We start from the raw sequence: 14,269 nt of genomic DNA on the forward strand, positions 1-14,269 counted from the left end.
TTTTCGTCTTGATTCGCCTTGTGGCGAATGTGCTTTTGAGTCATTATCATAACAATTATTTTCGCAAGGGGACGGTCTGTAGTCTTGCAAGTCGCCCAAAAAGCGTTGAAAACCTTCCTGTTTGGACCACGTGTTGAATGAAACACTGTCTGCTCGACAATTAATTTGTATCTTAAATTGCGTAGAGTGGCGATGAAGACATCCATTGTTGGTTTGTTTTGCATGTGCATATTGACAACAGCTTTGGCGACTTTTGATTTGTGTGGTATCAAAGAAATCGGTGGTGGAAATGTTACGCTTTCGTTAAACTTTTCCGCCGAAAACGCGAACAAAAGTGGCGACGAATGTTACCGTGCTATCCTTTTCAATTCAAAGCGGGTTAAATTAACGGTGGAAGAAGCAAAATTTGCAAGCGGTGTGGTGTTCGAAATTCTAGATGGTCCTACAAAGAGCCGAGGAGTAAAACTCTGGTCGAAACCCGGTAGCAGCGAGTTTCCCTCGTCTTTTTTAAGCTCGAGTAACGCCATGTTTATTCTATTCAAAGACGTCAGTAAAGGTGGAAACGGCCCTTCTACTTTTCGCGGGAGAATTTCTTCTGTTCCCTACAAAGACAAGTGTCATTGTCGTGGCGTCACAAACGGAAAGCTTGAGTGCTCCGAAAGTGAACTACAAAGGAGATGTGAAATAAAATGCAAGGACTCTTATATGGAGCTATCGATGAACCATGACCAGAGCATAATGTGTGATTTGGAGAAAGGAGAATGGGATATTGACATCCACAGCATGCCCCTTAGTTGTCAGAAAATTCAAGCACCACTAAACATCAGAGCAACCGTGAATTTTAATTACGTCAATTTGACATGTCAACAAGTGGACCGCGAGAAAGTTGCGAGTGTTTTTCGGGCGTTTATAGAAAAGAACGCCACTATCGGAAACATTGGTATGTGTTTCGGATCTGGCAGCGGAGATAACAGTCAGTGCAACCAGACAAGGAGGCTCCAAGTCAACTGCACCGCACATAACACCTCTGCAAGCATACAAGTTACAATCTGGGACCGAATTGCGGAACCTGCAAATTTCACGGAGGCTAATTCAAAATTGCCGTACCTTCACAAAGCTTACAGCAACCTCAATTTCAAAGACGTCTTAGACTCCGAGAGACTTGTCTTAACAAACGAAAACAGCTCATCGACCATTCTCAAAGACTCTATTATCAGTATGGTTATGCCTTGGTGTGGTGTCGAAAGTGATTACATTAAAATAAATGGCAAAGAGATGTTCTTTGTATGTTCTACCTGCCCAATGAATCATTTATACAACTCTACAGGCCACGTGTGCCAGAAGTGTCCACCGGGGACTTTCGCAGCCAACAGAGCAAAATCATGCACACAGAAAAACAGCACCGTCTTGACGCCATTGAAGTCTCCATGCGACACTAAATGCATTAAAGGGAAACGGGTGGATGGAGATTCTGGGATGTGTGAATGGTGTCCGCCTAATACATATCAGAACTCCTCTACAAAGATAAACCCAGGTTGCATGCCCTGTCCTGGTGAAAAGAAGACTCTATTTCCGGGTGCCCTAGATGTTGAAGAATGCCGTGAACCATGTTCAAGCGGTACCTTTCTTAACGCTTCAGGTAGCATTTGCCAAAATTGTCCAGTTGGGTTTTACATGGATGTCGATGGTCATATAATTGCGCAATGCAAGATGTGCGAAATGGGGAAAACCACCCTGGCCACCGGCAGTAAGACAATGAATGACTGCCGTGACGAGTGCATGAAAGGGCACTTTTATAACTCTTCATCAAAAACGTGCGACCTTTGTCCAAAGGGAAAATATCAGGATGAGATGAATAAAGACACATGCAAAGACTGTGATCATGAAAGAGTGACCCTTGAATATGGCTCAACCAGCACATCTGACTGCGTCCTGGTCTGTGGACTGGGACAATATCTCAATGACACCTACGAGACATGTCTCCAATGTCCGATAAACACTTATCAGGATAACGCAGAGCATCGTTCCAAGGAATGCAAAGCATGTGGCTTAAACGAAATAACCAATGCAACTGGAACGTCCAATATTTCTCATTGCATCAGCTGCCACGAGGGTACCTTTCTCAACAAATCAATCTCTCAGTGTAAAAGGTGTCCCAAAGGAGCCTTCCAAGATCAACCAGGTCAAGACCAGTGTAAACCGTGTCCTAGTGGTATGACCACTGATAGCGATGGACAATCGACGGAGACGGCCTGTGTTTCTTATTGTGGCAAAGGACAATACTTTGATCCGAGCGACAGGTCATGCAAGCTTTGTATGTATGGTACTTTCCAAGAATCAGGGAGCCATCGTTCATTGACGTGCCAGAAGTGCCCAAGCAAAAAAACTACATTGAAGAAAGGCACTGTTGATTCCAAACAATGCGTAACCACTGACGAACGTAACGAGTTTGAAGTGATCAAAATGTCTCTCAAGTTTACTTCGCTGTCCTGGAATGACGAATTGCACGACACAAACAGTACAATGTATCAGCAGACAAAGCTGTTGATAGAAGAGGCAATCAAGTTTGAACTGCGTAAAGATCCATCATTTGAAGATGTCAGCGTCATAGATATGAGAAATGGTAGCGTAATTGCCGATTTTGAATTGTATTTCAATGATAAAGTACACTACGTTCCAGCTAAGGCCCTCCAAACGGCTGCACGGAGTGGAAAAGTAGGAAACTTCTCGGTTTCACCAAATTCTTTGATAATCCTCCGTCAAGACTGCGCTCAGCCATTAGGCATGGAAAACGGGAACGTCAACAATAATCAGATAACTGCATCAACCTACCTCAAGCCCCACGAACCGTATGAAGGAAGACTAAATGCAAATGGTGGAAGAGGCTGGGAAGCGGAGTATACAAGAACGGTAGAGTACCTGCAGATTGATTTCGAGAGACAAGTTCATATAACGGGAGTGGCTACCCAAGGACAATCCACATCAAAGATGTATGTGAAAGAATACAAGCTGAGTACAAGTGAAGATGGAAAAATCTGGATTGACTACACCGAAAATGGAATACCTAAGGTAAGAAGTGATTTTCACAGCGACTGCTAAAATGACATTCCTTGCGGTTTTTTTTCGCGACTTTGAATTTCCAAGGCCAGCTGATTTGGACGGTAAATCAGCAAAAGAAGCCGTGACAAAACATGAATCGAAATCTTGATTTTTTTTGTGTGTGTGACAACCACGCAACCTTTAACGTACAGGATTATAAAAAAATGATGAATCGAGTGTACCCTACCCATTAGAGTTGGTTACGCACCTATGAATGGTTGGAAGGTTAAACAAAACGTCCACCTCACGTTTTCCAATTTGGCTGCTTTGGAGACTAGAAAAGAAATTATACTCAGTTGTTCGTTGCATATACTTCTCATGAATATTATATTTGTATGCTTCGTTTTACATTACGTCTCACGTTGCTTCGCTTGTTCATATGCAAATGAACATTGCTTCTCCTAAGAAAGTTTTAAGGGTAACAGAAAGGATAGTGTTGATAAGTTTACCTTTTGGTTAATTTAGGTAAGTTCTGTTGTGTTTAATCGGCAAAATGGATCTCGCAAAGTTTATGAATTCAACTAGTAACACTTAAGCTATACGGGCTCACCGTGGCGAAGGTCGACTTACTCAATATACCGGACTGGTTTTTTTTCCTTTCTATAGATACTAAGTGGGAATCAAGACTCAACGACCATCGCGAGGAATAATCTTGCCACGACTATAACATCTCGCTACATAAGATTCTTGCCCAAAACTTGGAATGTTCGAATTTTTATGCGGGTTGAAGTCTACGGTTGTCTACTGAATGCATTGATTCCCACTAATCCCGCAACTGAGGCGGCAACTGGAGATGCAACTGAGGCACCAACTGGAGATGCAACTGGAGATGCAATTGGTGCCAGAACCTCACCGAGTGTTGCTGCAATAAAAGCTGAGGAAGATAAATGGCCATGGGGAGCCTATCTTGGTATTGTTTTTGCAGCTCTGCTCATCATCGGAATAGTGGTTGCCATCATCTTTTGGAAGAAAAAGAGCAAAGAAAAACGTGACCGAGCTAGGGCCGACGAATTTTTAATGGGGATGCGTGAGTGTGGAGATCCACAGTACAAAGTAATAGAGAAGAATGCCGCTGAGCCTGATGGTGATGATGATGGCGAAAATCTTGTTTAATTAAATAGAAAATATGACGATAGGACACTACCTAACTCGGAACACAGTGGCATGGAACCACCTCTTGCTGATTTCATTGATAAAAGGAGTGAAATAGAATGAAATAGTTTGTGTTATATCTTCTTGTTACAGTATCTTCGTGATGTCAGTTTCTCTCCTAGCTGAGGCCTCTTCAGTTTTTCCGTGTATATGTCATTGACGGTCAAGAAAAAAAAAAGGAAAAATGACTGTATTGAGTTTGCGCTACGTTTTATTTCGTTTCTTACAGAAAGGCACAGCTGTTTTCAGTTACGGTCATAGAAAACAAAAGAACACAGGGAGGTTGCATTTGTGGATGACAGGTCTGTCAAAACGAGTTTCGATGCCAGCTTAGCAAGAGAAAAGAGGTCTTTTAAAATAAAGCAAATTTCGGAGGAGAATTCCTTTTCCTTTTAACCAGAAACTGCCCCGAAAGAGAAAGTTATAATTATAATGCTCTGCAAATCACATTAAACCAGCTTAAGAAGACTACTGTAGGTAAAAGAATGAGAATCTAATGAAAAAACAAATTGCTCATGCTGTAGACTGGCGGAGCACGGCAAAACAAATTTAAAGCGTGACGCAAAGGAGATAGAAAATAAAAGTAAAAGTATTATATTTGTAGTAAACTTTTAAAAAACTAATAGGGGCCAATAATAAAGTAGTTCGTAATTCACACGTATGGATGCATAGAGCGATTTGCAATTGAGTGTCCAAAGTAATTAGTGAATTGCTTTGCTTTCTATCTATCTAGCTACCGTTTATTTGCCTCCATCACAATAATTGATAGTTCTTGCAAATTGGAAACGGCCAGTGGTCGATATATAAATAAATAGATAAATAAATAAATAAATAAATAAATAAATAAATAAATACATCAATAGATAAAAGTAATAATAAATAATATTATGAATTAAATTAAAGGCAGTTTGTGAATGACGTCAGAGAAGAGGCATTTACTGTCTCATTTGGCAAAGCTTTCCACTCGATTATTGTTCTTGGAAAGTAGGAGAATTTATAATAATCAGTAAAAGCGAATGGGACCTCATAAGCTTGGTTGTTGACATGGCGGCTAACTCGTCCCAGTGGCTTCAGATATTTCGCAGTGTCTATACCAGTTTGGTCATTGTGGATTTTATAGAACATGACTAGTCTATCCTTTTTCCGCCTTTCTTCAAGGGTGTGCCATTGCAATTCCTGTAGCATCTCATTAACACTTGATACGTAATTGTACCGGTTTAAAACATACCGAGCTGCACGTCTCTGTACCATTTCCAGTTTTTTACATTTTCTTTGGTAAAGGGATCCCATGCTCCCTATTAGTTTTTTTTTTCTATTTTTAATTGCTATATATGTTAAGGAGGTGGACTAGAAAGGGATAACCTCTTCTACCTCCTTTCACAATTTCTCATGTATTTTTGTCGTCAATGTATTGTTGTTATCTTTGTTTGTTCTCTGTGGGTGATTAATTGTGAATAAACTATTATTATTATTATTATGCTGCTGAAGAGTATTCGAGTAGTGGTCGAACCAGGGTCTTGTAAGCCAAAGATTTTAAATTAGATGAATTAATATCTCAGATTTCTTCGGAGGAAACCAATTGATTGATTCGCCTTATATGCAATGTTTTCAACGTGGCGATTCCACCTGAGGTCTCGAGTTAGGGTGACCCCCAGGTACTTTGCCGAGTCCACAGTTTCAAGGACTTTACCATGAAGGGTGTAATCGTGAATTATCGGGTTCTGCTTACGAGTGACCCGTAGGACATGGCATCAGTATCAATATTAAATTCCATAAGCCACTTCTCTTCCCACTGTTCTAGTTTCTTTAAATCATTCTGAAGAAACTTGGTGTCAGCCTGTGACCGTATAGTCATGTATAGCAGGGAATCATCTGCAAAAAGACGTACAGTTGAAGCAAGAGACTGCTTTTGCTTTACTTCCCTCAGTGATTAATTGGTTCAAAGTTCTCGCGCCACTTTTTCAACCAATTAGAAGTGAAACCAAAGCCGATCGTGGCCTACGCGTGCACATTTTCCCGCTCTTTGTGTCGGCTACGTGTAATTACGTCGAGTTTCGATTGGTTTACTGGATTGTCTCCGCCCTTGTTGATTGGACAAAGTAATTACTTTATTTTGGTTTTACGACACTCAATTGAAACTCGCACTAACCGGTAAAATGTCATTACGAAAATGCATGCTTAAGGACGGTGCCTACTAATTAAAGATATTTTTGCTTCGGTGTGTTTATGCAGGAAATGGACGTAGATCTTAACAAGTGTTATTGAAATCCAAAAAGAAAATTGGGGGTAACCTCGCATTTTTCAAAGATAATTCATGAATAATATTTGTAAAAAGCTTTAAAATACAAAGCAATGTATGGCATTCTTTCGCAAATTGAAACTTAATTATCTCTGAAAAATGCATGGTTACCCCCAGTTTTCGTTTTGGATACCAAGAGTACTTACTAAGATCTACTTTCTCCGGGTAGTTTCAAACCGCGGAAAAATATCCCTGTATTAGTAAGCATCACCGGTACCGATAGGAAATCCGAGTATCTGGAGATGCGTAGAACGTATGCGCAATAACAATAGTAGGCACCGTCCTTAAACTGAAGTTCTACAACTTTTGCCCAGTAAGCTTTAGTTTAACAGATGAATATCTTAAAGTGGTACTACGACCAAAAAACAATTTTGTTTTTCCTTTGGATTTCAAAACTTTGTTAACTAAACACTAACTCACCCAAGTTTTAAGTTCTGATTTTAAAAAGACACTTGTTTATTTTAGCTGGAATTTTCTTATTTATTGGTCCGCCATTACTAACTTTAAAATCTTGAGAGAGCTGGGTCGAGGAGAAAATGACGTCAAACACTCACTAGTTTGAGAATGCAATGCGTGTGTACGCGGCCTAATTAATATGCAGCACGGGAGTTTCGGGCTTTCAGACTTTTCAACCCGTGTTTTGCATATATAATAAATTGCGTTTACACGCTGAGATTTTAAGCTAGTGAGTAAATGACGTCATTTTCTCTAGATCCAACCCTCTGAGGTCCAATCGGCCAGTTTTGAACGTGAGTAATGGCGGACCACGAAATCCAAAACTTACACTCAAAATAAACCGCCTTTGGATAAAACTCAAAGCTCAAAATTTTGCCAGTTAGGTGTTAAGGGAACACGCTTTCAAAATCAGAAGAAAAAATGGAAATGATTTTTTGATCATAGTACCACTTTAACAATTCTCTGTGAGAAGTGTCACTTTCCAGGGCTTGAAATTAACTTTTTGCTCAGGTGCCAGCTGGCGACTAATGGGGAAAATTTGGTCGCCGGATCATAAATTTTGGTCGCCAAATTTGCATACAAGGAAAGTCATAATTATTAAATAGCACAGAAAAAAATAAAAAATGAAAACAGCACGAGAAAGAAAAGCCATTTTTTTTCGGCTTTGTCTTTAGTTTGGTGATAGTGTTCTTCAAGGTTATTTGAAATGGAGCAAAGCACAGTCCATGTTTTCCATAGCAAGGCAAACATGGGTCCTTGATCCTTTCTTTTCATCTCTTCAAAACGTAGCTCTTCATTCTCCTACAGTTTGCTTACGCAATATTACAATTGCTCGGCCTATGTCCCCACACAACCACAATGCTCGTACCAGTCTCCGACCGAGATAAAAGGAGCGGCTCGTTTACGGATTCAGTACTCTCTAGAATCAGGAACTTGGTTTCTTAACATACTTCTCTACCGATATTTATCTCCTTTTATTAATCACCTTGTGCAGTCAATTTTGCAGGAGTTCGCTTTCTAACAGAGGGGACAAGTTCTGAACCCACTTTACGTTGAGGGTACATGTTGCTTTTTGAAGGTTCCATGCAAATTTCAAACTCGTTATGTGATGTCCAGGTTCATTATCAATAGATTAGCAATATCAAGCTACGGTTCCAAGGAGGTCCTTCGGTAATATGGCTAAATCTACGTTTTCAGCACTCGCAACTGACGATGGATTTAAATTTGCAGTTAACCTTCTTGCTGAATCTTCGTCTTCGGGCGCAAACTTCACGTAACCGGCAAGAAGCATACGGTGTTGAAGTGCGCCCAGGATCCCATAAAGCCGCTGAAACAATATAGGAGGGTCTCAATGGGGGTGTAGCAAACACGGTACACGGTTAGAAATTTCGTGCGATTTCACGGTGCACGCTTATTTTTACATCAAATAATTGTTCAGAGCTTAGGAAAAGCTACAAACAACACGGATATCTGGACAAAATAATTCACGACACACGGTTAATGTTTTCCCTTTTTCACGACATTCGGTTGATTTTTTGGACGTTTCACGCCACACGCTTAACCCATTGAGACCCTCATATGGCGCCTTGTAAACGAAGTATCGAAGTACATTTGTGCTATTAATTAACAATGTGAGAAACCGATTTTCTTGTAGTATATATACATTATTTTAATGGGGAAAGAAAGGTGAGTCGTGTTCTAGCTGCCAGTTCCGAACGATTTCATCATATAAAGATTCAAATATAAAAGTTGTCTACTGTTTATCCTGGGTTGTCAGACAAAACGTGATTCGCCAGTTGGCGACCAGTTCTGAAAATCTAGTCGCCAGCACTCAATTTTTGTTCGCATTGGTGACCAGTGAGTTGCAATTTCAAGTCCTGCTTTCTTCTTAACGTTTTGTTTGAAACTGTTGAACTCCCCCGGTTCTCAAACTGCCTAAATTTTAGACTGACAGAACGTTAAGAGAAATTTAATATCGAAATAGTTTAAAATCCTGTATTTTGGAGAAAGATCATCTTCGAATATGAAACGCTTCATTCTCTTGCTTTGTAAAATAATGTCAGTCGCCGCTTTGGAGAAAAGCGATACCCAGTCTTGCCACCTGGCCTTTTAAAGTTAAAATTGCTCGGGATTACCGGAAATGTCCAAGACGTATTTTTGTATAGCCTCAAGTATTTCATTTGTCTCTAACAGCGAGGCATTTGAAGCACAGTGTTTGAAGAGCAGCAACGTCTATCCTGACAATTGCAAGTGTCCCTCGTTTAGACGTTAAATATAAGAGGAATTCAAGTGGAATCCGTTTTTTTTTAACTGAAAAAATTCGATCAAAGAAAACACGTCGATCAGAGATTGTTCTCTTAATGCGTGTGGGTTATAGCTCAAATGTTTTTTATTGGATTCCTAGTACCCCAATGCTACAACTTCAGTGCTTTTCAGAGTTTACCTTTGAAATCTCACATACTTTTCAAGATCACGTTAAATATCAAAACCAATCTTATTTTCCTGGCAACAGGACGTGTATGTTGAGAAACGGGCCCTGATAGTAATTGTCCGATCTCGTTCCTCGTCATTGCCTGATTTCATACGGTGGGAGCCTGGCACTAGTTATCGGTTTTGCCGGACGGAAGTGAAAAAAGATGGCGGAAATATGAAAGAACACTCGCCCAAAATGGTTTTGCAGCATTAAAAAAATCATAAATGATGATTGTCTTGAATCGCTCAACACGAAAAACTTGGGAGAACCTGGTAATAGTCTCCGGGACTAAAAGTGAACTGATTGTTTCAAAAATTACTACCATTTAAAGATGACCCGGCTTTGCTCGACAATCTCTGTCAAGAAGAGCTTTAAGGCGACAGCCCTTTCGATTGGAGATCCCACTATACCAACAGCTGGATGGAAATGCAATACTTCCCTCTGTCCTAAGATTTCAATAGACGTTATCAGGAGAAATCAGTCTAATAGACGACAGGGAATGATAGGACAATTTCGCAAAGCTCATCGAATGTTTTCTTCAAGACGAATGAAAACCAACAAGGTTTTCAAGGATGGTAGTTAGTTATTTATCAAGTCAAGCATATAAAAGAATTTTGTTCTGAAGTCATACGAACTGCTACTGTCTCGTTCATCGACAATGTTCCTAAGAAAGGTTTTTGCGAATGTGCTGTCGGAAAGTGTGGTCTCTGTTGTCATCGGTTCTACTACTTCATAACACATTAAAGGCTGCTTTTGTCTTTAACCTGTACACATAAGCCGCTCAAAAGTGGCATCGGCCAAATTTAAGGAAAAGGAAAGAGGCAAAAGCTAACTTGAAGGCTGCTGCTCATATCAGCAAATATTTTACAGATGCAAAATTAGCAAGACATGTAAATCAAAGAAAAAAAGTTGAAGGCTGCTGCTCATATCAGCACATATTTTAGAAATTTAAAATCAGCAAGACAGGTGAATCAAAGGAAAAAAGTTGTAGTTTGAGATGGAAGTGATGAAAGCAGTGACTAACTGAAACAAGATATTTCATCCATGAGCTCTCAAGTAGTAGATGGCCTGTCTAAATACAGATTCAATTTATCAAATCTGAATTTTCTTACAACTCTAGAGAAATTTAAAAAAAAGATCACTCAGGATTGTATTACCATTTGTCCTACAAACATGACTTCACAAAACTAAATCCCCCAGCTAACCCAGAACAGACTCCAACATCTGATGTTGAGGACACATGGCACTCCTCATTGATAGCCAATCATTTTAACAAGTTAAACCAAGAGAATTGCAAACTGGGGCAGCCTACTTCAGAATGTCAAGAGCAACAACAACAACAACAAGAGCAAATATTTTGTGCAGATAAAACTCAAGAGTTGTTAAGATGAGTCAGACTAAATACAATGATCTACAATTGGAAGATACATTGATGTTCAACAAAGCACTTCTCATTGCCATGGCTTATTAATAACCTGAGGACTGGTAATAACAGCAAGTAAGGCTACCATCACCCCTGGGTTTTCAGGGAAACAAAGAGTTTGGTTCATCATGGTTTTACATAATTTCTAAACAACGTTGATGAAAGTAATATAAATGTAAACCATACAAAGCAACATAGAAACTTTAAAAGAGGAAACTACTATGAAAAAAAGCTTTAGAGCACTTTCAGCAACTGTATGGTAAGTCAGTTTATTCTAAACTGTTAATAGTGCTACAATACTCTGAATTTAGCAAATAAGTAAATTAAAAACAAATCATGCATTTAATAATCAAATATGAAACCTAATCAACAGTGATTTAGATACACATATACAGGCAAACACTAACGACTAAAAGAGTCCGACGTTTCGGCGACATCTTGGCACCATTGTCAAGGGAAAGTAAAATAAATATGTGATTTCAAGAGTATTAACTAAGAGTTCATAGTCATTAATTTGCATAAGTTAGACAAAGACCTTTAAGTTAGCACGAATTGAGTCTGATTGTACATTTAAACACGGTTGTAATTGTTTCATGAGTAAATCTCGTTACGAGACAATCAAACTTGTTCTGGCATTTCTTCAACATTTTAAGCAATTGCGAATGTCATCCGGAACCATGCCTGGGTGCATGTCTATTATCGCCTGACTGGAATGTGAATCATATATGTAAGTACAAAAATTAATGAAAGAAACATTTTTGTACAGTCCGTTTTCCTTTTTAATTCCCTGGATGTTATGGGGACTTTTTCCAGGTTAGGAGCATAGTCCTTCGTGAAAATGTGTCTGGCAAATGATTTTCCCGACCACGACACGAACCACACCCAGTAGATCCGATGAACAGCCATAAATGTTTTCGCCAGTTCCAACACACAGACCTTCGTATCAACACCCCCCTCACGCTAGAACCTTCCTTATACCTTTTCGAAGCCCTAGGAATCACTGGGCAACGTGCAGTACGTTATTCCTTTCATTTCTGTAGTTATCGTACACAAAGAAACTGCCACAATTCCAATGCCAAAGTGTCGTACAAGTCGCCATCTACAAAACTGAAGTGCACTTCCGTTCCGGCACACCGGATAATTAGTGCCCAGCTTCCACAGTATGAAATCAGGCAATGGTGGCAGAGAAACGAGACCTGGGAACGAGGTTAGTAATTTTCCTCACACGGTCTGAAATGTCACGTGTGTACACTGTTTGATTCATGTCAAGATGCGGGCCGGTTAGTGACTTCGTGTCTCTTTACCCGTTTCTCTTTTTTTTATTCGCGTCAGCTTCTCTTATACTTTTAGCCAAGAGCCAGTACAACTCTCACTTCAAGACTCTTCCCATCAAGTCCGGAGAATGCCGCTATTTTGACATTTTCAAGCCTAACCGAAGAACGATATGGTAGGGTTGTTTTCTTTTAAATTATTTCGTTAGCAATAATGGTCCCTTATTCGTTTTTCCCGACATGGTCTGGCGAACTCCCGGTTGAAGGCCCCAATTTATTGTTGTTTCAGTTATAGTCGTCAATACTTTTCTGTATCTTAAATCTCCTTCGATTCTTCAAGATTCTTGTGTTGTCAAGTTTGTATCACGCGCCTTATCCCAAGCTAAGCTCTAAAACTGCGGCAAGTTACATAGCGTCAGTCTAGCTATTAATTTATGCAAAGTTTGTACTTTTAAAAATTCCTGTTAATCTAATTCACGACTAAGATTGCAAAGTACAACACTGTCTCGCCCGCCAGGTACGCGGACAGTGCCTTTTTCCTCGGTTAATTGTAAAAACCTTTTTTCGCTGTTGTAATGTCACAGCCGTGTCTAACATTTGACGTTATTTTTTATATCGGCCATTTACACGGGTCTTGATATTTTGGCTTTGTTTACAAAAGAAATTTTCTTCAGTTTGTACAGTTTTCAATAGCTAAATGCTTCGCCTAAATTCTGTGCATTACGCGAATGAATGAGTTGACAGTAAAGCGGATCCCTGCTTTAGCTGCAGCGAATTTGCAAAACTGGGAATCGCTGTGCGAAAAAATGTATGGCGGAAGCTTATCGGACGTCAATAAAACTATTTTGGAGAGAGATCAACGCGTTTGTCGACACAGTTTTGATAAGTGGCAAGTCGTAGTTTTTGTTTGCATAACCGTGAGGAACAAACGCTGCTGGGTGGAAGTGGAGGCAGCATCTTAATCACCACAACTAACATGACTGGTCACGGGGAGATCTCTGTCCCTGGCGGGTCGGGGACTGGTCTGGAAGCGGGGGATCCGGAGGACGAGTTGGAATTCACTGTCGATGGCGTTACACGTACGGAGGCAAATTTACCGACCATGGAGGCCAGGTGGGTAGGTACGGTGGACCCGCTGGCACAATTTACAAAGAAGAAAATTTCAGACCTCTCGAATACCGACATCTAAAATACGTGAAGAAGACAAATACGACCTTGTTGGCTGTGGATCATACTTATGTACACATCGACAATGACGGCTTTGATGTACCCGGAGCAACAGTACTAATGAAAGAAAATACCACTTACTATGAATTTGATGAAATGGAATTGACCGGATTTTCCCGCCTTGTAATTTACCATCCAGGAGATGTCAATGTAACTGCAGTAGTTCACAAGTTTATTGGGGATAAGAGCGGGCAATTTCACATCCGCCGAGATCAGAAAGTCTTTGTGGAATATGTAGAATCGGGAGACGAACAAACAGAAGCGCCCTGTAGCTACAGGATCGATGTTGGCGCTGAAATTATTTTACCCTCCGAGTTCAATATGCATGGCACTCGGTCAGTTTACGAAGGAATGATTGTTGGAGTACGCGACTTGTGTTGTCTCATTCGGCGCTGTGGCAGATTTCTATTCAACCGCACAGACAGCCCTTATTGAAAATGGCAACTACATTGCTGTGTCGGAGCCTGGAAATATTTCCTTTGCTGTTTTGATTGTCAAGAGAGGTGGCTTATCGAGTTCCGTAAAAACACCGGATTTCTGAGATTAAATTGTGACATTTTGAAAATAAAGTATCAAGGAGAACTGAGGATCAATCACGGTGAGGTGCTATCTACATTCGCTTGGTTGGACAGTCAAGGTATTTTCAACTTGGATAAGAGAGGTTATCCAGCCGAAAAGGGGCCTGGAGCAGGAAGTAGCTTTAATAGCTCTTATGCCATCGGTCGCGGTGCGGGCCATGGAGGAAGAGGTGCGCACACCGGTGGGGAAGCTTATGGTTCAGTGTATCGCCCCTTGCACTCGGAAGTGGAGGCGGAAATGGTAGTGGGAAAGGAGGTACCGGAGGTGGCCAACTCCTCTGGGAAGTTGGA

At 40.4% G+C, this 14,269-nt stretch overlaps 1 protein-coding gene across 1 annotated transcript; it reads left to right on the forward strand.

Annotated features, from left to right (window-relative positions):
• On the forward strand, positions 1-4,906 carry LOC138007937 (uncharacterized). Its single transcript, XM_068855072.1, has 2 exons — positions 1-3,069; positions 3,706-4,906. The coding sequence occupies exons 1-2, from the start codon at positions 193-195 to the stop codon at positions 4,210-4,212; spliced, it is 3,384 nt and encodes a 1,127-aa protein (XP_068711173.1). The 5' UTR covers positions 1-192; the 3' UTR covers positions 4,213-4,906.
• The last annotated feature ends 9,363 nt before the right edge of the window (positions 4,907-14,269 follow it).

Source organism: Montipora foliosa, chromosome 6 (genome assembly GCF_036669935.1).
Source record: "Montipora foliosa isolate CH-2021 chromosome 6, ASM3666993v2, whole genome shotgun sequence".
NCBI classification, from domain to species: Eukaryota; Metazoa; Cnidaria; class Anthozoa; order Scleractinia; family Acroporidae; genus Montipora; species Montipora foliosa.